Genomic DNA, 21,796 nt, shown 5'->3' on the forward strand with positions numbered 1-21,796 from the left:
CTCTCCAAATCAATGGGAAAGAGATGGAGAATCACCCGAGTCTGATCTCCGTTAATCACATTCTTCTACTTGTCGCGAGTCGCGTCCAAAAACGGCGGCGTATGAGGCTCCACCTGACGGACGGCCCGGTAGCGAAACACTGGACCTCTGTTTACTCTAAGGGGTATTAGTCTCGCTTTCAGTGCATGGCCAGCCCCTTTCATGTCACCCCATCAAAAGCAGTGTTTTCCCATGAAGACCTATTCAGGCCACTGTAGGGGAATGTGCCACAGGCCAATGAGGGTCCCGCAAATCCCTTTATTTGTAACTGAATGGAAACAGGTGAGGGGGGCGGGGGGGTTTATTCAGTGAAACTGGCATTTTTGCAGGAGAGTTAAATGGCTTTTTGCCGTATTCATATGCAATGCCGCCTCATTATATAGATTTCTTTTTCTCCTTCCAAGAAAAAGATCACGCGGCTACGCGGCCAGACGCTTCGGCCGAATGTATATCTTTTCCTAAATAAAGATCCGGATCATTAAAGTGAAAGAGAGGTGTTGGAAACATTCATCAATTTCTGTTTATCCTTAATGCAGAGTTTCGGGTCTGATGAGAGGTGAATTCCCACAAGCCGTCTCTTTCTCTTGAAGGGCATAAACAATGCATTTGGAGTAATTTACCTGAAGTAAGCCTGGGGGACCTGCAAAGGTGAACTCCGATTTACCATCATTAAAACTACAAATCACTTAATACCAATCTAAACAGCTCAGCTATTATGTTGAGCAGTGCTTGGGAGTTCACACATGGATAAGCAAAGATCTGAATCACAGAGGATGAATTGAATGAATTAAACAGCCCTCAGTAACAACATGATTAAAAGGCTGTTACATCAGAATAAAATCTCGCGGCCGACGCCGGGGCCAATATTTTAAAGAATCACATCGGAAAAGATTGCATGTTAAATGTTTTAAATTGATTAAAAAGAGAGCTGTAATTTATTTTGATGACAGAAAAGATAACCTGCAGTGATTTGTGCAGCAGTTAATCTTCATCTAAACAGGACGTCAGCCTTTCTGGCCATCTAACCCTACAGAGGAAAATAAGGGGAAAAAAAAGAAAAAAAAAAAGAAAAAGCCATTGCCATTGGAAGAGGGGGGAGGAGGAGGTGGTAGCTGGCCCCTTCCCCTAACTTTGCCGTGGACAGATTTCCCCTGACAAAAATTAAACTAGATCCTACTTGGCACTTTATTATCTCTTCAACTGAATGATTTATTGTTCGTGGAGCGAAAGAACCAAAGAAAGGGGGAAGATTACATTTCCAGCCAAAGCTCCGGCTTGATCTCGTTTTTTACTCCCTCTGTCCAGGATAAAAAAAAAAGAAAAAAAAAAACCTCCGACAAACAATAATGTCAGCTGTAATTGATCGGAGGTCGTCGGCCGGGCCTGCAGTAAAAGCGCACTATTTAAGCGACAATCTGCCCCGCACTCTTCAGACGCTGGCTAATGAAGCTGTCTGTCTGGGCTATTTACCTTCTCTTAAATGGAAGGGGAGAGATGTACTGTAAGAGACAGGGCTGGAGAGGATCTGCCTCTCGCTCCTGTGAAATAGGACCTGCACATGCCTCAGGAATGTATAATTGGTTGGCGCAGCCAAAGCTGGGGATCTAGTGCTAATTAAATGACTTGTTTAAAGCCTATCTGTCTTTGTTTGGGAGGCTCTGAGCTTCAGAACAATGCATTGTAAATGCTGTTGTCAAACAAACATTCCTGGTTATCCTTTGAATTTGATTTGAATTGAACAAGACAAAGGGCTGATTTGCTGAGCGCTAAGCCTTTGGTTTTCATGGCGTCGAGACATTTTTCCTCTTCTGATCTGTCAAACCGAACAGGACCATTCCGGGCGAGCGGCTAAATGAACCCACTCCCGGCGCAATGCATATGTAGTCCGGCACCGAGGAGCGATCTCGCTTTCCTTCCTCTAATTGCGCTTATAAAAATGCCCCTGTGTCGTTTATGTATTTCTCTGACAAAGGTGAGACGGAGGTACACGCACATGGAGTCTTTGTTGTGGTCATATCAAGGATTTGCACGCCGGTCCCAAAAGGAAATGAATGGCTCATGAAAAAGTGTCTATCATGCGGCGAGACATTTAGAGGTCTCTCCATATCACCGTTCGGCTATTCATCTTTACTATAACTGTTAATCTCCGACAAAATCTGAAGACCCGCCGTGAGACGGTGGGAGCCTTATAGCCATTAGATCAAACATACGCAGCCTCCATAAACATGTTGTCTGGAATGGTGGTGCCACAACACAAGCTTGTGCTTACATATGCATAGGAACACAACTGCCCTCACACACACACACACATGCATGCAAACAAGAAAAAACAGACACACACACACACACACACACACACACACAGATGGCAGGTTCAGTCAAGGCTGGTGAGTCCTGTTTCTCATTAAAACCAGGGGAGAGAGGAAGGTATTGAGCTTTGATGTAGCCACCCACAGCCCCTCGGTGTCATTGAACCAAACTTTGAAACCTTTTGTGTTTACGCAGTTAATGTCGATAATAAAGAAACATCTTGCTTTTGTTAAATACCTCTCTCGCTCTCGTTGCCGGGGACATGATAAAGAGGTAAACATGAAAACATTTGGCTATGCATTCAGGTAATGATGTAGTAAAGATAAAAGTGTATAGGTACGTACGGACGAGGAGCCGGCCAGACATGAAAACACATGCAAACAATAAACCTCGCCGTCCGGGAGACACGGGACTGGATAGGAATCAAGCAAATTCCCATCAACAAACAAAATGTGTTTAGTAAGCCGGGGATAAAGAGATATTTTTTTTTTCCCCCGATGTGGGCAAAGATTTCCTGCCAAGACGCCTAATGTAGTGCAATGTAAGAGAAAGCATGATAAGAAAACATTTCGAGTTTGATGAGGTAACATAATTGCTTTCCTGCCCAAACCACTGGAGTGTAACATGTGGTAAAAATTATCAAGGAGACAGACAGAGGTGTTTGTCCTTTAAGTGTATAAAATCTAAGGCAGGCAACTTTTATAGGATAATTTAAATCCTCTGCTATAATGGCCGGCATTCCTTCCGAAAATTGAAAGATCAATCATCTCGGTGACGGATCGGTTCGGGGGAAAAAAAAAAAAAAAAAAAAAAAAACTTCTTCCCATCTTTAAAGAGGAAATGCTTTACAGGTTTCACCGTCGCCCCCACCCTCACAGTAGCCCTCTGTGTTTGCGTCTCTCCCTTTTTTTTTTTTTTGTTTTTTCAGCTCGCTGTCTATTTGTCTCTTTGCTGAAAATGTTAACGAACAGGGCCATAATCAAGCCATATGCTTGCATGTGGCAAATCTCATTACAGTAAATGACCTTTACCAACCAATGCCAACATCTTTGTGCTTGATAACAGAGAGCGTACAGAGCCGAAGAGACAATAGCGGCTTTAGTTAACGCAATCATGCACATGGCCGGGGTTGCTGGGAAAAGCGGAGCTTCAGGACACATTAACAAACCGGTCCCCTCTAATTTGGGTCAGAACCGGGCTCACTTTACATTTGTAACACATCACTCTTGATAAATTCGCAGCACGGATACAAAAATGCAGTGGCATCTGATGGCTGACGGTGCGACGTGCCGCGGTAAGTGCCGTGGAGAAGAGCGGAGAGCAGAAGGAAGGGGGAGATATTACTAGCAGCTGTTACTACTGCGGGTGCAATATATTCAAGCCCAATCAATAAAGCTCCTACAGACAGTGACACCCAAGCAGACAGAGGAATCATTTTCATCTGATACTTAGCAAAGGCTCCCCTTTTAAAAAGATTGCTTTCAGTCAATGACAACCAGTTGTCATTTGACTAAGGCTCCTGAAATGAAATATATTGACGAGCGTTATCAATCACAACCCACTCTGCTGTCATAACGCTTTAGTGGAAGGGGGTTCGGGGTGGGGGGGTGGGGGGGGATCGGTTTTCATATGGTCATCGGATCATCTGTTTTAATTACAAAATTAGCATTACTACATCTCACTCTTTCGCTCTCTCCATTACAATCACCTGGCGAGAGAATATCTGTGATGCAGAGCGCGGTTTCGGGTTGCGGCGGCGTTTCAAGGTGAAATGTGCGACGTGTCTCATCGTGATTCGGACTTAAAGACTTTTCAAGTACAATTCTAAATGGGAAAAAAAGGGGTAATTTCAACATTTCTCTTAGGGATTCAAAGAGATATGCTCCACTGTTTGCATAATACTTTGAAGAAAGGAGGATGGCGAAGGTGTCCGGCCTCAGAATGATTCTTTCTGGGGGGGAAAATTCCCTGTTTTTTTGGCGCTCCTCCCTACGATTGCTGCCAATACGCATTTCTACAACGTGATCGCGTTAAAAGACGTGCCATTTTGTTGTCGTCATACCTGCGCAGTCATTACATTATGTGTCACAATATTATTCCTTGCTAATGCATACCCTTAAACATAATAACAATAAAATGAGAGCCCATGATATCAGGGCTCTAACGCGTTACCATCTTAGCCGCGCATGTGAAAACAGCTTCACGTGCAATGCAATTACACACCGCACATATTTCACATTACTCCAACCTGTGAACATTCATCGCCACTGAAAGGTTGAATGTCATTTATTACACGTATCACATTTTACACCAAGTGACATTGTCTTTTCAAATTGTGTTGATCTCTTCACTTTCAAAGGTCAGCCCCTTCCCTGGCTAAATTCAACCTGACAGAGAATAGTGAGGAGGGGACAGCCGAATGCATGCATCACCCTCGCGTCAAAGCGCTCCAAATTAATCTATCCAATTAATGAAGAACGAGGCCTAATCTTGATGAGGGATGACAACTCGACTGGTCAGTTGTTTTTTATAGCTCTGCTCCTGCTTTCGTGAACTAACCGCATGAGACAATCAAACAAATATTTCCCCGACGATAGGTCGGCGCGGCCCCTCTTTTCGTCTCCTCCGCGTCCCCTCGACTGCGCCGCCCGCCGCTCTGAGGCGGTAGAACTTGATATGGATCATTACGGAAATAATGTTTAATCAATTCCCCCTGTTATTGTAATCTATTTCTGCAGTTGTCTCCGTTTGTGTACTTTGTAGCTACATGACTGGGCCTGACAATTTCCCAGTCATGCATATTCAAGTATTACGCTGATGCTTAACAGGCGACGCAACTGGAATTAGAACGAGGACATTAGACTTCATTAAAAAGAGAAATGATTATCAGGTTTATCTTTTGAAATGTCTATTAAAATGTGTGCGTCGTTCTTCACTTATCTGTCACCTGGCTCCCAAGAGCCTGGCAGACTAATAGAGAGACGGTGAGGGCCTAAACCCAAGAGACAGACAGAGACCCATCAAGCTCTTCACTCTGCTGGAAGGCTGTCTGTCTGCTCTGCCACTCTGTCTGACTCACTTACTAACATCGCCCGCCTTTGTCTCCGCGCTCGCAGCTGAAAACAGACTCTGCCCCGTCCGGCGTGGCAAATACGCGGGGACACAAATAAACAGAGATCAACCGGCGCGTAATTGCATAAATCAGAGCGGATGATAACGTGTGACAGCGAGAGAGGTGTTATATGTTCGCGGAATGAATTCTATTCAGCCTATGGCAACAATCTAGTCTTTCTCGAGAGCTTCGGCTGACAAAGGCTCCCACAAGAGAGCTGGAGAGGAAGATGGATGAAGTTGCCCCTAGACACTCATATCAGGTCAGTATGTGCTTTATCCCCTAATGGTTAAGGTTAGGATTGAGTAGGGGGTGATACTAGATCTGAGCCTGAGGGCCATTGTTCTGTCTAGAGGAGCAGGAAGTAGCCACCATCCTCCATCATGGCCCACATTTAGCTGCGCCGGGCCACCAGCGCGAGCGCGGCTAGCAGGTCGGAGCACACTGCTAGCTAGTTAGATGTGTCCTTCCACCCAGAGAGCTTTATTATTAGAAGGGACATAAACAGACTAATTAAATCGCAGCAGTGGAGCCGGGCTGACAGCTGGCGCAGAGAGTGTGACCAAACAGATCCCTATCAAAGTGCGGGAGCGCCATCTCTATATGTGGCTCGCTTTTGTGAACACGCCCGTGTGTGTTTGCTCACACACACACACGCCTCTTTTCTGTAAGTGCCCATACATGCGCAGCATCTGATATTAGCCATTTTGCATGTGTTTATACTATAATAGGTGGCTATTAATTTCCCTAATATGATTCCGTCCGTATGCACTTGTCGTCTCCACATCTTATTTACCGGTCCGACGCAAAGCACGCCGACGCTCGCGCCGACATGATCCAAAATGGTACAAATGCTATCCAGCAGAGTAATAAACACTCCAGTAATTAGTGCACGGTCCGCAGGCCGACTCCGCTCGGCTTTGCAGCAGGGCCGGCCACGGACCGCATATGGCGAAGAGTCTAGTTATGCATTGATCTCAGAAAATTAAGGCTAACTGCCCCAGATTGCAGACTCTTGATGTACCTTCTGGATGAGCAATGTACTATACTTTGTATTGTTTGTAGAGTAAACAAAATGATTTGGGGCTCGCTGGGTTTTAAAATGAATACATCTTGAATAATTAATGATGCCCTTAAAGTGTTGTTATGTGTGTGACCGCAAATGTAAAACCACTGATGAGGAGAAAATATGATTTTAACAAGTCAATAATGGCGACTGCAACAAGAGCAGCTTAATCAATGACGCCGCAATGTTTGCGAACAAGCTCTTGAATTATAACGCCAATAATTGATCCCTTCCATTTTCCTCTCTCCTTCATGTGATGTCATTGCTTATCGATCGATCGCTTCCTGCCGGGTGAGGGATGATGGGAAGTTTCCAGAGTTTGCATTCGCTATGACTTTTAAATCCCACCCCCCCATCCCACCCCTCCATCCCGTACCCTTCAACTTTCCCTCCCCAGCCCCCCCCCCCCCCCCTCCCTTTTCATTTGAAATTTGCAAGCTGTAGCACCAGCTTAACCAAAAAGGATTAAGTCCCATACCCAACTGAGAACACAGATAATGCTCAGTAATTGGTAAAAAATGAAGATGAATGGGACAGCTAGATAAGGACCAATTAGCTGCTGGGAGTGTACAGCTGTGGTCTCCTCACAGAGCGCTCTCAGGGGCCGAGGCCCCCCTCATTCTCCGGCGTGAGCGCTTGCGTACACACACACTGGCGCATGCACGCAGACACACAAGCATAAGGGTGGGGCTTGCAGAAATTAGCCTGATGACCCTGGAAACGGAGAATGATGCTTCCTCATCATCTCACCCGGGCCCCTTTCCTAAACTCCGAGTCGGGCATTACTCCAGGTACCTGTCACCGCCCATCCAGCCACACCGCCGTCGCACGCGGCTCTCGCTCGTACCCCGTAGGGTAAAGGCCGCCTCGGATTCGACGCGAAAAACGTTTAGTTGGACAATCTGGCCCCTTTTCTCGCCTGTCTCACCAGGACGTATTTTAAAATGCGGCGCTAAGTCTGAAAGTTAGCCGCCATTTCTTGTGCCGCGGCGAGGTGTTTAGTTTGCCACGTCGTGGCATCATCTGGCTGATGACAGTGGAATTCCCATATCTAATTACAAACAGGATTTCAGCTCCATTAGAGTTGTGCGGTGAGGAGTCAGATGAGTGGCAGGGCAGCACCCAGTGGCCAAAAAGAGACAGAGGGCCAACGGCAGAGAGGTACGGAAGACGGATTAAAGAGAGACAGGGGGAAGTGGACTTCGCCTTATCTTTTCTCCCCATTCTTTTACTCAAAGAAACACTTTATTGTCCTTCCACGCCTGATAAAAAACAATCCCTTCTCTTGAAATTGGCAGGTGTTTGTTAGTGGGCAGCTGACAATATTTTCTCTCCTGGTAATGAAGGTTGGGGCTGGGGTCAGTCCCTGGGAGGGAATGGTGGGCTGTTTATCCCCCTCAAGGCCCTGCGCCACACGTGTTTTGCTTGGTCTGTGATCTGTAATTGTGGCATTTCCTGACAGGCGCAGAAACAATCCACATTGTGCTTTGAGAGGGCTCCTTATGCCCAACTAAATAGTGCTGGAGAAAATCAAAGTAGAAACCCCCCCCTTTCCAGAGCACACACACACACACACACACACACACACACACACACACACACGTTACATTCTATTGCACTCTATTTGCTTTCTTTTCTCGCCTCTTTCTCTGTTCATCATACGTTCCCGATCTTTTTTTTTTTTTTCCCCCCGCATCTCCGTGCCCTGCCGAGTCGGATGTTTGGTTAGTTTGGCTGAGAGTTGAAACTGCTGTTTTTTTTTTTTTCCCCCTTATAATTAATAACATTGATGCAAACAGGAAGGTCTAATTGTGATGAATATTTAATACGAGGGAGAAACATTAGCCTGTTCAATTTACATCAACACAAAGACGGAGACGGGCGATCCAACACTACAAACACAGCCGAGTGTCCTTCAGTGGCTGTGCTTTGCTGTAAGCGCTTCACAATAAAAGATCAGCTTCAGACAAACACTTAGATGAGGCACCTGTATTTATGCCTGTGGATGATTTTTTTTTTTTTCTCTTTTTTGTCCATTTGTGTAGCAGCTTCTTCTGATTAAATAGATCTACGTCCTTAGTGGTATTATCAGAAGCGGGGGTAATTAGCATATCAATTCCCATCATGGTTGGTAACATAATTTGTGTAATAAACACATCCATTTGTGCGTCTCTGTTTATGCCGAAGGATGATGAAACTTTCCATTTCCTCAGCGCAGCTGCGGCCAGTCCCTTAAAAAACATTAAGTCATATCAGTCAGCGCTGTGAGAACGAGTCACCGCAGCCCCACCGCGCAGCCAAATATAGTCCGTATCGGTCAAGTCGGTTATAACTTTGCGTCGCTATCGGACCCAGAGCCGGCGGTATTAAGTATTTAGCCTTAAAGAGCGCTTGGAAGCGAGCCGAGGTGAAATAATTTTGGAGCGTTCGATAATTCCGGCGTCGCACTTTTACTCGGAGTCGGTTTATATTTTGTAAATATAATTATCCGAGGCAGAGCCTGAGGCCGGGTATGGAGAGAGAGCCTTCTTCGAGTGGAGTGTTTCATGGCCCCGCGGTGCAGAACGGGCCATATTTCTCCGGCGTATTATCAGGATGACTCCTGCTGGCCACCCTGTCACAGGAGAGTGCTTGATATAAACAAGAGATTGCTGCGACACCCAGTAATCAATATTAGGATGGTTTCAGTACCAAACATCATTTGTCTCTGCGACCATTCCTTTGACCAAACGAAGCATTAATTCAAATCATAAATCTGAGCTGATTTAAATCTGAGGTGAGTGAGGGAGAGAGAGAGGCCCCTGTCTAGCAGCCTGCCCCTAATGATTTATTTTCTACATTTCTGCGAGCGAGAGATTTGTCCATACTCACTGACAGGTCACCTTCAAACGCCAGTGGCAGACTGTTCATCACCATGCAGACGAGCATCTCATCGCTGCGAGTAAATATTAAAGTAAAAGAATCCAATTGATTGTGGATGGGGCCGAGAGGCGTCGCTGCCATATATTTCACTCACAGCTAATGCTGCGGCCCGCGCACCCACACCTAGAGCTGCTCCCCCTTGCCAGAATTATGATTCTAGTGGGAGCCTGTGTGGCTGGCTGTGGGCTCAAGGTTACAATTTAAATTGTAAAAAGATAAAACAGTTTCTTATTAGCTCCATTGCCATAGCCTTGCTGTTGGTACTCACATTTATCTTTATTTCCGTGACCTCGTAGGCTCGTATTCTCTTTTTTTACACACTCCATTCTCTCAGAGTGATGACCTCACACTTTATGCATTTTGCATTGTTAAATGTGCTTAGAAACACATCCTGTTTTCATCCCGCGCACCATAAGAGTTGAGACATTTAGTACAGTAAGTGAATGAAAATCTGCATTTAGTAAACCAGAGTTACGGGGAATACGTGTGGTTTATAATTTGGAAAGGGCTCGTAAATCTGCTCTAAAATACATTATCGTTCTATTTAATCCACTAAGTGGTTCTGCCTGAAATGACAACATTTTTTCAACATTTTAGGGCTAATATTTAATTGAAATGGCACGTGGTGAAAAACAAAGCTTTACTAGCAATTCAATTAGGTCTTGTTGTTATTGTGTCATACTAAGCTTGGGAGAATGTTTTTTTTTTTCCTTCCTTTGGCTGTTAACAGAGCAAGGCGGCACGGCGAGAGAACAGAAAACATGTGCCAAGGTGAAAATTTGCAGTGCAGACAAATGAAGATAAATCAATATTTCACCACTATGTAAACATTAGGAAAGCAGCGCTTTTTGTCAAAACGGAGCCACTCAGATGCACAGGTTAGGGAAAGCTGCACGTTTGGCATCAGCTATAGCCTACGGCTAGGGGTTTTTTTTTGTTTTTTTTTTGTCTTATTTGCTAGTTTGTTTGGCTACTGAGGAGGACAACTTGAATCACCAGACACCAGATAAAAACTAGAAATCGCTGCAACAATGTGACCTTGTTCCAGTCATGTCCTCTAACATAAACTGTCATATAGGTATACATCTTGACTGCGGTTATAAATCAATGCAGTTGGGTGTGCAAATGAAGTCCTTCAGTCCAGCAAAACTTGACTCTCTTTCTCTCCACAAACATGAACTTCATGGACCACTTATCTTTGTGCTATGCGCGCATTTTAATACAGATAAAGATCAAACTTAAATGTCATAATTAAAGTGAAGATTAAAAAGAAAATTACTCAATGAATATTCTGAAAAGTGTAACGATGGCAGGGGTTTGAGTCCTTCAAGTGCCTTCTAGTGTTAAAGAAGTACTAATAAGTCTTTATGTGCGGATCTATGCGCGCGTGTGAATGTGTGTGTGTGTGTGTGTGTGTGCGTGTGTCTTAGCCCTTAAATCTACGTCAGTGTCTTTCTATTACATGATCATAAATGCGTAATATTTTGCATGTCTGCGAAGGGCATCCTGACCGACGCCGGAGCTGAGGTCTCCATTCTCTCCGTCAGCACCGTGGTGGTTGGCGTTGCTGTGGTAGCTGCTCATCGCCTCGAGTTTGATCTTCTTGACCTTCATGGCCTCTGCGATGGCTGCGTTGGCAGCTGCTGCCGCCGCCGCTGTCAGTCCTGGAGAGGAGAGGCAAGGGAAACAGAGCTTACATACCAGTATGTGTCTGCTGAAACCTCACCTGCAAAACCTTTCATAAGAATGCTCTAGAGAATTAAAAAAAAAAAAAAAAGAAACTTTTGAAAAAAGAAAAAAAATGAATGAAGTAAAACAATGAATAATTGCATACACTATGGTGAATATGCTCATATGAGATCATGGCTTGGTTTTCTTCTGACAGAGGATACCTTCACAGCAGGTCGCTGGGATGATAGAATGGATTCCTGCATGTGTGGCAGCGTATGATTTTAGGAATGCTTCATCCACTCCAGTATTCCTCATCTCAAATATTAACAGATTTGTACCTTGATGGGGAGAGATGCAGTCAGGATAATACTATGGGAGGCATTCTGTGTGTATAACTTGTGTTACTTTCTATATTGTGCGGTTTAATGATAAGGAAGGGAAATAAATCATAGGGCAGAGGGGGAGGGGGGGGGGAGATTCAGCAAATACAGAGGGAAAGATTTGTGTCGTGATCATACCATGATCATATCAGATGTTCAAAGTCAACATTAATTTCCATGAATAACTTGATGGAAGTCCAAATTTGAACAGGTTTGTGTGCTCTCTTCATTATCACTCTGGAACGCTGATGTTCGGCGAGAATGAACCGAATGACATATCTCTCTAGAAGATTGCATCAGATCACCTTCAGGAATAATATTCTTCATTTGAACTTTAATCAGTAACAATTCATATTAAGGTGTTTATAATGAAACAGCAGATAATCCACTTCAGGCCTTATGACATGGTTACAGATATCACTGGTGTTGATGTAATTATTTGGCTTGATAATAGTTTTAAACATTTCAGCTTTGCACTTTTTTTTAACAGGAAGCTACACATTTTTTTGACAACTGGAACCAAACCAAGAAAAGGTTTAGTAAAATTTCTAAATCCTTTGCTATGCACCTCTTGACAGAGAGAGAGACGACACCAATCTGGTCAGGGTGGATCAAATATGACTTGATAAAAAGTTGTGAGGTGCATATTAATGTATTGTACATATCAGTGAATGACAATATATTAATTTTCCCCACCGATCAAATAATTATTGTAAAGATGTAAAACCTCTAAAGGCCTTAATGGAACTTTATCGTCCAGTTACAAAACATTGCTGGTAACACATTACGATCTAATAATATTAAACAGATTAGTTCTGAACCTTCTTGAGCTTCTTGGCTGAGGTATTTTGCAACATGTATGTAAACCTCATCAAAATGCACAGGCATTGTGAATAATAATTTTGAGCTCAAAATATTTATTCATTAATGTCATATGGCCATTACTATTTCTAAAGAAAAAAAGGACCCTTCTAAGTCAAGAGTAGTTGTGACAAACGAAGGTATATGTAAAGCAGAAATAAGCTCTGAATTTGCTTTCCAATGTTAAATTTGGGGCAGAAACTAGAAGGAATAAGTGATACCTTTCTTATGGGTTTTTCTGTTTAATTGTTTTTTTGTCTGTTTGTGTTTAGTCTTTTGCCCGCCTTTACTGTAGCATACAGTCAAATAAGATATAAGATATACTTTATTGATACCCACAGTGGAAATTCTTTTGTCACAACAGGGCAACAATTACAGTATCAATAAATATGGGTATAAATATAAATATGGATATAAATATAACTAGAGAGACAAATGCTCTAACTGGTAGCGGGCCAACCCCCCCCCCCTTTTTTTTTTTTAAATCATGGAAATCTAATATTTCTAGGTTCATGTTCTGGCTGACAGTTCCCAGTATAATAAAGAATTTTTGTCTATTTCAGGCCATTCCAGAATTCATACCGCTTTCAATCGTAGGGCACCAGGCCAAAGGGTTTTCAAAAAAAAATGCCCAAAGATTTGCTCTGTCGCTAGGCCTCTATTTCCTTAATCAGACCAGTTTTCTATTGACATTATTCTCATTTACAATCACCATTCATATCTCTCATTCTTCTCAATGTAAATTCTGAAAGCAACATTTGGCTTGGGATGATATGCAGTGCCTGGGATTATTGACACGGTACACTATTCTGAGCCCACTGCGGAGACCATAAAGCAACGGATTGTCATCGTCATAGTTCCGTTGTATTGAACGTGACCAAAATCTTTATTCATGAGGCTGGTCTCGAACAGCAGGGACGCATAGTGCTAAAGCTCTTCTAGGCCTATGTGTCTCAGGAGAGTCCCAGGACTCTTCTCGCCAACCCCAGCAACAACATCAAAGATGCATGGTGAGAAAAAGATATGCACCTATTAGTGGAATCACTCAGATCCACTATACCTTATATCACCTGCCCTTTTACGGAGGCTGTTTACACTTGATATGCAGGTATGCCTTGCTTTTGACGCAGAACAAGGCAACGTCTGCGTTTATCATCACTAGGCTGTCACGTCTCTTTGATGGGACTCAGGAGTAGCTATTAGCCATGCATTTGAGGAGAAGGGGGGGCACATGAACAAGGAGAAGGAGAAATCGAACATGTGGTTCTAATAGATACACGTAAACGAGCGCGAATGCGCACGCACGCACACACACACACGCACACACACACACACACACACACACACACACACGCATGCATACCGGACTGGCCACCTTCTCCTCTCATCCCCGGCTGATAGGCAGATGGTGAGAGTCACTCTGAGCCACTGACATGGAGGTGCATATAATTTAAAGCCTTGTTTGCATCTTAAAATACATCAGTACCATATTGACGTACAGTATACATCATGTCAGCAAGGGCCCTCTCGTTTGCAATGGGCCCTGGATGCTGTTCCATATGCATGGACAAAGGAGGAGAGAGGAAAAAAAAGAAAAGCATTGTCTCATAAGAAGGTGATACTTCTCCACATAATGAATGTGGCCTCTGCCCAGTCTGAAGGTCAGCCTTCATTTGTGTATAATGGGCAAGAGTCAACTGTTTTCCAAATGAGACGTATGCAGAACAGACTGCCGAGTAAATATTGAAATCACCTCTGGGCTGTTTGTGTGATAAATTCACCCCACAAATCAGGTGCCGCTCAAAGGCGCGCCACAGTGGTGCTCCTAATGCTCTCTAACTTAGGCTGAGGGGCCACTGCGGTTTATTGCACCGCAGTCTGCGTCGTGTGCCTCGACGGTTTCTTTTTCCTTCAGGAAACTCGACTGAACTGTGGCATAAAAGTGAAAAAAAAAAAAAAAAAACAAAAAAAGAATAAATAAACAAAATGAAAGTATCACGTTTAAATCTGTTGTTTAGTATTCCAAGTGTATACTGCAAATTGGATCTATTGTGAAACACACAATATAATCTCTTTTCCATTTTTCGTTTGTCATTACCCAGTGTCCTATCTTTGATTGTGTGATCAACTACAGATATAAAAATCCTTCCTCCGATATTTGTTTCATTCCTCATCCCGACAACACACGCCTCAATATGGTGGATGTAATAAAAAAAGAGAGGAAGATGCTGGCGCCCAGCAACAAGTCTATTAAGCCACTAGAAGTCTAAACGTCAACAAGACCAGTCCCACTCACTGCTAATCTACATTCATTATTATGCAAACAAAACAATCATGCTTCATATAGTCTTTCAAAGTCACCTTTAGATTCAGACTCTTTCGTATAGATGCACAGTCGAGACGGAATCCTCCTGAGCACAAAACAAACATCACTACGGCATGTACGGCGGAGCGACTCCAGTTAAAGAACAGAAAAGGGAACATTTCGACAAATAGAGAATAGCATGGCACTGTCACATGGGGAGCACAAAACAGCAAATAACAGAGACAAGGTCTGATGGTAGCCCTTGGAGCAGCTGTCATATTAAATAATAATGAAGGATCTATTAATATGCAAAGGAAGCAGCAGCCGACTGGCTTAACGCTGTCATGCCTCTGCATATTGTCAGGATCTTCATCATTAATTAACATGCTAGCTGCCCCATACCTGCGCCAATGTCAGAACATTCTTACAACAAACACCCCAATGCCCGTGCCCTCTGCAACTAACTCGTATAATTAAATTAAAATCAGATTAACTCCACATCGGTACACAATAGACTGATTTTTATGATTTTCTCTCGCAGTGACGAAAAATATAAGCGGAGTTTATCTGTCGCGTTGCCATTTCGTCTTCGTTAGGGACGCCACCATGGGCAAGAATGAGAAAGGACTTTATTTGGCCCGATGAGTGGAGAAGAGACACTCCATGTCAATGAGCATGGCGGCCTAATTTTATGCATGGACTGGTGGCGGCACAGCAATGACAAACTGGGGTTGGGAGTGTTGCGACTCTTAGGTACACTGCAGCACTTGAACTGTGCTATCCACATCATGACAAATTTAGTATCAATTACAGAGCTTGCTAACCTTATGACAAGGCGGCGGACTGAAAGAGGAGGGGTAGAAGCACAAAGAAGTGACACTAAATTACCTGCTGCATACCGGATCTATTTTAAAGCAGCTTGAAACGGCGCCGGATTATGATCCGCTCTCGATACTGACATGCTAATTGTACATCAAAAGAACATAAATATTACAATAAGTTTCCACAGTCTGTACTTGCAAGTACTACCGGCTCTCAGAAGCGCCAGTATCCGCGCATGTAATGGCGAGGCAGCGCCCGAGAGCCTTGAATGAAATATTGCTTTTATCAGTAAAGGATGCGGGAAGCCTTGTTGGATGTAGGTGACATTCATTTCTCTAATGGTAAACGCAGTACTTTTGCGTTAGTCAAAAGGTTGAAGGCATATCCACAACATAAATGAATTATACTAGAGCTGCTGTTTAAGTAGTGGCCAGAGTGTGAGCGGAGGCCTTCTCTGCTTTAAAGGAGATGTCATCTCCGTGTGGTGTCAGTCCACAGCAAATAATCCGATTTGGGGGCCAATCTGCCTGTAATGCATCAGCAACTGGAAAGGCTCCAGCGCAACCCTCCCGGGGCCATAGACGCAAGCGCGGAGATATTCAGACGCTCACACATACGCACGTGGGTGTGCTTTCACACACATCTGAGGGTATTTCCTTAAATGGAAACCTAAGCATATTAAGATGTCCTTTTCTAAATGGAACTGGTGTCAAGGGCAAAGATACATATGTTAACAATGTGTTTCACACGGGCCCTTCCCTGGTCTTGTTGGAGTGTGAAGGAAGCATCTTTCCGCGGTGAATATGCTCATAGACGTACGTCGAATATGATTTCTGTCAAATTTCTAATTGAAAATAGTGTCAATTGTCATGAGTAGCTTGATAGAAATAAGTTACCTTTTTCCCCTTTGAGAAACCAAAGTCTTTTATTTTGTTCTTTCTCTGCATTAAATGGGTGACTTTTTTGTTTTCCAGGAGTCTTGGAATATCGGTGAAGCCTCAGGAAAAGCTTGCGGCCCGATTTCCCATCTGTGTGCCGGTGCTAATTCAGCTGAAATATACACTAATATGACATGACACAACAGTGCAAGTATTTAAGACAATTTCTCAATGTCGTTCTTCTGTTATCAATCAGCACATTTGAACATGACAGGGGGATCAATTAGTCGCCTACTTAGATGCTAACTTATGTGTGGTCAATTATATTTAATTATTAATCCGTCAAAATCTATAACTTCCTCGACATTTAACGCCTGGTGACGCCCGAATCAAAACGATGACACGAAAAGTGATGGAGAAGTTCTGTCTTTCCCACAGTTGGGGAGCTCTAGGCAGTTATGAGAACACCAAAAACCTCAATTACTTTATCTCTGCCCCCTGAATACCCTGACTAAATGTCAAGATCATAGAGTCCCTCTGGGCTTAAAGGGGATGATATCAAAAGGCTTTTCTGTTGCTTTATGTTCCACTAAATAACACTGGTCTTTCTCATCATTGTTCCTCTCTGTGTTCACTTCTACCTTTAAGTTCGCCTTCTACACCGTAGCGTAGATAGCCAGTGACCTCACCCTATTCCCATAGTTCAAAGCCTGCTTTTGTACTGAATCACAAGGATGGCCGAAACTGTGTTTAATATTGAATTTCAAACACCTCACAGACACTGCTTTGCTACCTTTTGGAAAAAGAGAGGAAATAAAAAAAAAAAATCCCAGACTGTTTTTACAACGATGAGTTTTTTTTTTTTTTTTTTAATGTTTCGCGAGGAAAGATAATTGGAAGTCTCTCAAACCGTTATCTAGCCAGCATCGCCACAGAAATCCGTCCATGGCGTTTTATCTGTTTGTTGAGAGCCACGGATAATAGTTACTTAAATATCAACCGCATTCAAAGAGCCCCTGCTCGACGGTATAATATCATTAAACACATATCAAGCAGGAGGAGAAAATATGCAAATCAGAACACTTACAGCCACCGACATCAAAGCAGTCACAATATAGCCAGCCACAAATAGAACAAAAGCATTAGTTGCAATAAGACTTGGCCCAGGGGTAAGTTAGGGCACAAATGGTTGTTGTTGATTCTTGTGGCGATAAGCTTGCTTTAGCATCTCCACTGCCTATGTATATATACCAGTGGAGTGGATTTAATCGCACTAATTAGAACGCACTCAAGGCAAAATGCAACATCTACTGGAATAATCTGAGAGAAAAGATCTCCACTCCAATTTATTCTCCCCCGCTTTGTTTCCGGGGGTTGAGCGGAGGATCTGTTTTTGGTAAACGAGTGAAGGGCTGGTGTCTGGTGGTTGGGTGCATGTGTCACTTTGGACTGGTTGCCATTTCGAGGACAAGCTGTAGGGAGCCCACTGGTGCAGAGGTTTCGTGTGTGTGTGTGTGTGTGTGTGTCTGCGTGTGCTTATGTGTATTTGTGTTTAAAAGGGGGGGGGGGGGGGCACACACACCACGAAAGAGTGAATCAGGCCTTAGCAACAGTGACAGAGTGCCACATTCAAGACTAGACCATACCTGTGGGTGGGATCATGCCTGGGGACATGAGACCAGGAACAGTGTGTGGCATGATGTGGGGGTTCTCTGGTGATGTAACACTCTGCGTCCTCTTTGGAGGCCGTCCGGGTCTGGAGCTAAAACAGAAAAGGCAGTAGCAGATAAGTGGACCGGCGGGGTGTGTGTGTGTGTTTATGTTTTGTGTGTCTGAGAGGGTAGGGTGGGTTTGGGTGGGGGCGGGGGTCAACATTTAGCGCAGCCCAGTATGCAATTCCATCCCAATGAGCTAACATGTACTGTAAATAAATTTCTTTTCAAGGACAGTTGCTTTCTGCAGCTCAACATAATAGACTTCCATAACTAATTAGATTACATGGTGAATTCATTTTCTTTTATTGAAGATCAACCACTTTTCGATGCATAATTCATAACTCGTAACTCGTTACCTGGTCCTCCGTATTAATATCCCCACACTATTTGAATTGCCTCGTTTGCATATGCTAAAATCCAGTGTGCGGCACTCGGCCTGGAAATTACATGTTAACTTGTTATAATTATTGCAGTCAGACCACTATTGATTTATGAGACTTTTAAAAACCAAATATGTGTAGTTCTGGTAATGAATGATATTTTAAGGTTCTTCAGGAAATTAAAAGGCAATGGCTGCCTTAGGAAATGTTCTGCTTGCTTGATTTAATGCGCGCCTTAGCTGGAAGGTGGTGTGACAGAGTGATTCAGACCTGTTGGACGATTCTGATGGGGGAGTTTTATTACACCAAACGAGGGGCACAGATCCAGCCGTGATAAATGACTGTGCCACCTAACTGTGCGGGAGAAAAGGCCTTCAAAGCAGATATGACCCTGACTTTCCTCACATCTTACTCATTCACTTATTAATACAGCTTCAAGTTGCAATCAATACCTACTTTGCTGGCTTATAGTTACAAAAAAACCTACAGGGTAAAAGAATACATTGAACATATAATAAGGGGTCATGGAGTCTATAAAGGAATATTCTTTGTGAACAAGGAGCAGAGTGTCTGAGCTGAAGATGAATTATGGTGACTTGACACAGATGACATATTGGCTTCATCTATTATTTCGCATACAATAGTCCCAGCTTTACCAGGATCCTAAGTTCTCTCTAATATGAACCGAGTTTAATCCATCTTTAAAACACCAAAGGGTTTCCGTAGTGTGTCATAACCGTGAGAGAAAAACCCGCACAAACACGACAGGGTTTCACACGGGGAGGAAATGGCCGGAAATCAAACCCGGGACATATTGACGGAGCCGCTGCGGCAGTTCATTAAAGTGAATTATTTGTCTCTGTTAAAATGGCTTGAGGGGATGTTCAATATGCTTAAACAGGGCAGCCATTGTCATTTCTGATATTAAGTGTGAAATCTCTATAAATATATCTATATAAAACGAATTAGCTCCGACGGCGTGACACCTTACTTACTAGGATCATAAAAGGGTATTATATACGGGTTTTTTTTTTCTGAACCGTAGTTGGATAAAGTTGTTTATTACTCCATCACCGACCACATCAAATTAACTGTTACAAGTGATGATGCGCTGTTTTCTTATACTCACGACTCTTTCTGGTCAATCAATCCGTTTATTACAAGAGTGAGTCACAGTAAATTTTACTACATTTCCCACAGGCGCGGACCCACGGTCCTGCCCGGTTTTTAGTTCCGACACAGCAAAGTGTTCGTTTATTCAGCCGTGACTTACGAGGTTTATTTACTTCAGAGTGTGCTCGCTCTATCTGCCCGAATGTGCTGACTCTCATATCGCGACTCTAGAGGTTTTAGGGCTAAAAGCAGACCTTCACCAAACCTTGTTGCTTCTGAGGGAGAACACACAAGTGAGAGAAGTGGCGAGGGCGAGAGCAAATGGCAGCGTGAGAGGCAGCCTGCGAAAAAGAGGTTGGCGGGGGGGGGGGGGGGGGGCAGAGAGAGAAATGAGTGGCCGCTCAACCTGGGAATGTCTGGAAATGTAATTCCTATTTCTATAGAAGCACCTCTTTGATCGTATGAGAGGGAGAGATCGCAGACAGTTTTGCTGTCATCACTTTCACTTGTACTCTAGCTGAATTATTTATGAAAGACCTCAATAGAGGGTATGTAATGGATAAAAGGCTTTTTACCAACAATACTAAAAGCAAAAAGGTCCTCAAATGGACAAAAAAATGTCACATCAACCGAATATCATGTCAAAGATGTGGACCCAGGTACAAAGACCCAGTTAAGTGAAGGTGGTGTTGCAAGGGATTCTGTCCAGGGAAGAGCATTTCTTCTGGGTGTACAAACAGGAGGTGACTCTGAAAGCAATCCGACTGAAAACTACGTCTGATCTGCGAAACCTCAGGGAGACAGAAATGACTCTCAGAAATTAATCTCAACGTCTTTTTTACCAATGACCTGAGGTCCACTAACACCGAGTTCTCTTTTCTTTCAAAGTAGCTTTTTTTTTTGGGCCAGAAATAGCTTTCAGGGAATATTAAGACACACACACACAAGGAATTGAAATTTGACCAATGTTTAAATCATATTTAGATGCATAATTGAATTTGTATGGAATGTGTGGGCCAGACACTATGCACAGTATCTAGAATCAATACATCTTACATAAATTATTGCTTACAGAACAAACATCCATGACCGGACATGGAAAAACTGAAGAGAGGACAAAATTAGCTGAGATGTACTTTAAAATGCTGAAATCTTCCTCAGCTTGAATGATTCAAACAAGTGGAAAAAAAAAATGCACAAATATAAATGATAAACTGACATCCCATAAAGTGGTTAATGAAGCCTTTAAAGCACTAAATACTTAATTTGAGAAAAAAGTACACAATACAACCCGATTATAATACAATAAATAAATATAATAGACAGACACAGACAAACAGATAGATGGATGGATGGTATTTGGGTAAATTGGAAAAAGAGTTGTTCTACGGGCCTGTTGAGGAAAATTAATTTTGCCAAAGAGTGCACATATAAAATTATAAATATTTGTCAGCAGCTGTTTGGACACCAGTAGTGATATTCTGTCATATTAAAGATTTATAGCTGCATGATATTCATTCTCAAAAATCCTGCGCATGAGGTGAGACTTGAAATCTGAAAACTGAGTTTCCACTCATCTCCATGAGGATAAATGCCAAGCTTACATGGAAGTGACCCAGTTTTCTGCCAGTTTGTTTCATAAATGAGGGCCATTGTGTGTAGCTGTTGCAGGCAGACCACAGAAACCACAGAGACAAGGACAAGCTTGTTTGGAAACTTCCTTAATTGATTAGACTTCTAACACAATATGTGCTTCACAGCTTATTTAGCGCTTTGGAAAATTATTGTGAAGCATGTATACACGTACTCCTAATGGGAAGATTGTGTATTAAAAGTTGATGTTAGATGCTCTCCACTTATTTGACACCTTGCAGTTTTCAAAGTGCAAGGCGCTAAACCAAACCATCGGGGGGCGACCGGAGGGTTCGGTGTCATGCCCGAGGACACTTCGGCATGCAGGCAGACGGAGACGGAAACTGAACCGCCGACCTTCTGAAAGGAGGGGAAACCCTCTGCCGACTGAGCCGCAACCGTTCTTGAATAAGAATAATAACAGTTACCGGTATTATTTTGGAGAGAGGGTAGATTGGTTCCTCATCTCCATGAGTGGCGTTGAGGTAGATACTGTATTAGACCTGAAGCCGCAGGCAAACAGATAGAGGTCTTTGTCCCCTCAAAACAACAGTGCCCGTAGACATTGTTTTTCCTTAAATAACACCTCA

At 43.2% G+C, this 21,796-nt stretch overlaps 1 protein-coding gene across 7 annotated transcripts in view; it reads right to left on the reverse strand.

Annotated features, from left to right (window-relative positions):
- Nucleotides 1-21,796, reverse strand: part of dachd (dachshund d) — a 92,639-nt gene that overhangs the window by 26,344 nt on the left and 44,499 nt on the right. For 4 of the 7 annotated variants that reach the window (XM_086144965.1, XM_086144963.1, XM_086144964.1 and 1 more), the window contains exons 2-3: nucleotides 18,013-18,128; nucleotides 10,961-11,113 (exon numbers count right to left, since the gene is read on the reverse strand). In XM_086144965.1, the coding sequence (XP_086001091.1) occupies nucleotides 10,961-11,113; nucleotides 18,013-18,128 (269 nt within the window). Of the gene's footprint in view, nucleotides 1-10,960; nucleotides 11,114-11,341; nucleotides 11,459-18,012; nucleotides 18,129-21,796 lie in introns of all 7 variants that reach the window. The other 3 variants (XM_086144961.1, XM_086144959.1, XM_086144958.1) reach the window with 1 other exon arrangement.

This window comes from Fistularia commersonii, chromosome 4, assembly GCF_037954325.1.
Source record: "Fistularia commersonii isolate RoL2024-O1a breed Wild chromosome 4, RoL_Fcom_v1.0, whole genome shotgun sequence".
Lineage (NCBI taxonomy): Eukaryota > Metazoa > Chordata > Actinopteri > Syngnathiformes > Fistulariidae > Fistularia > Fistularia commersonii.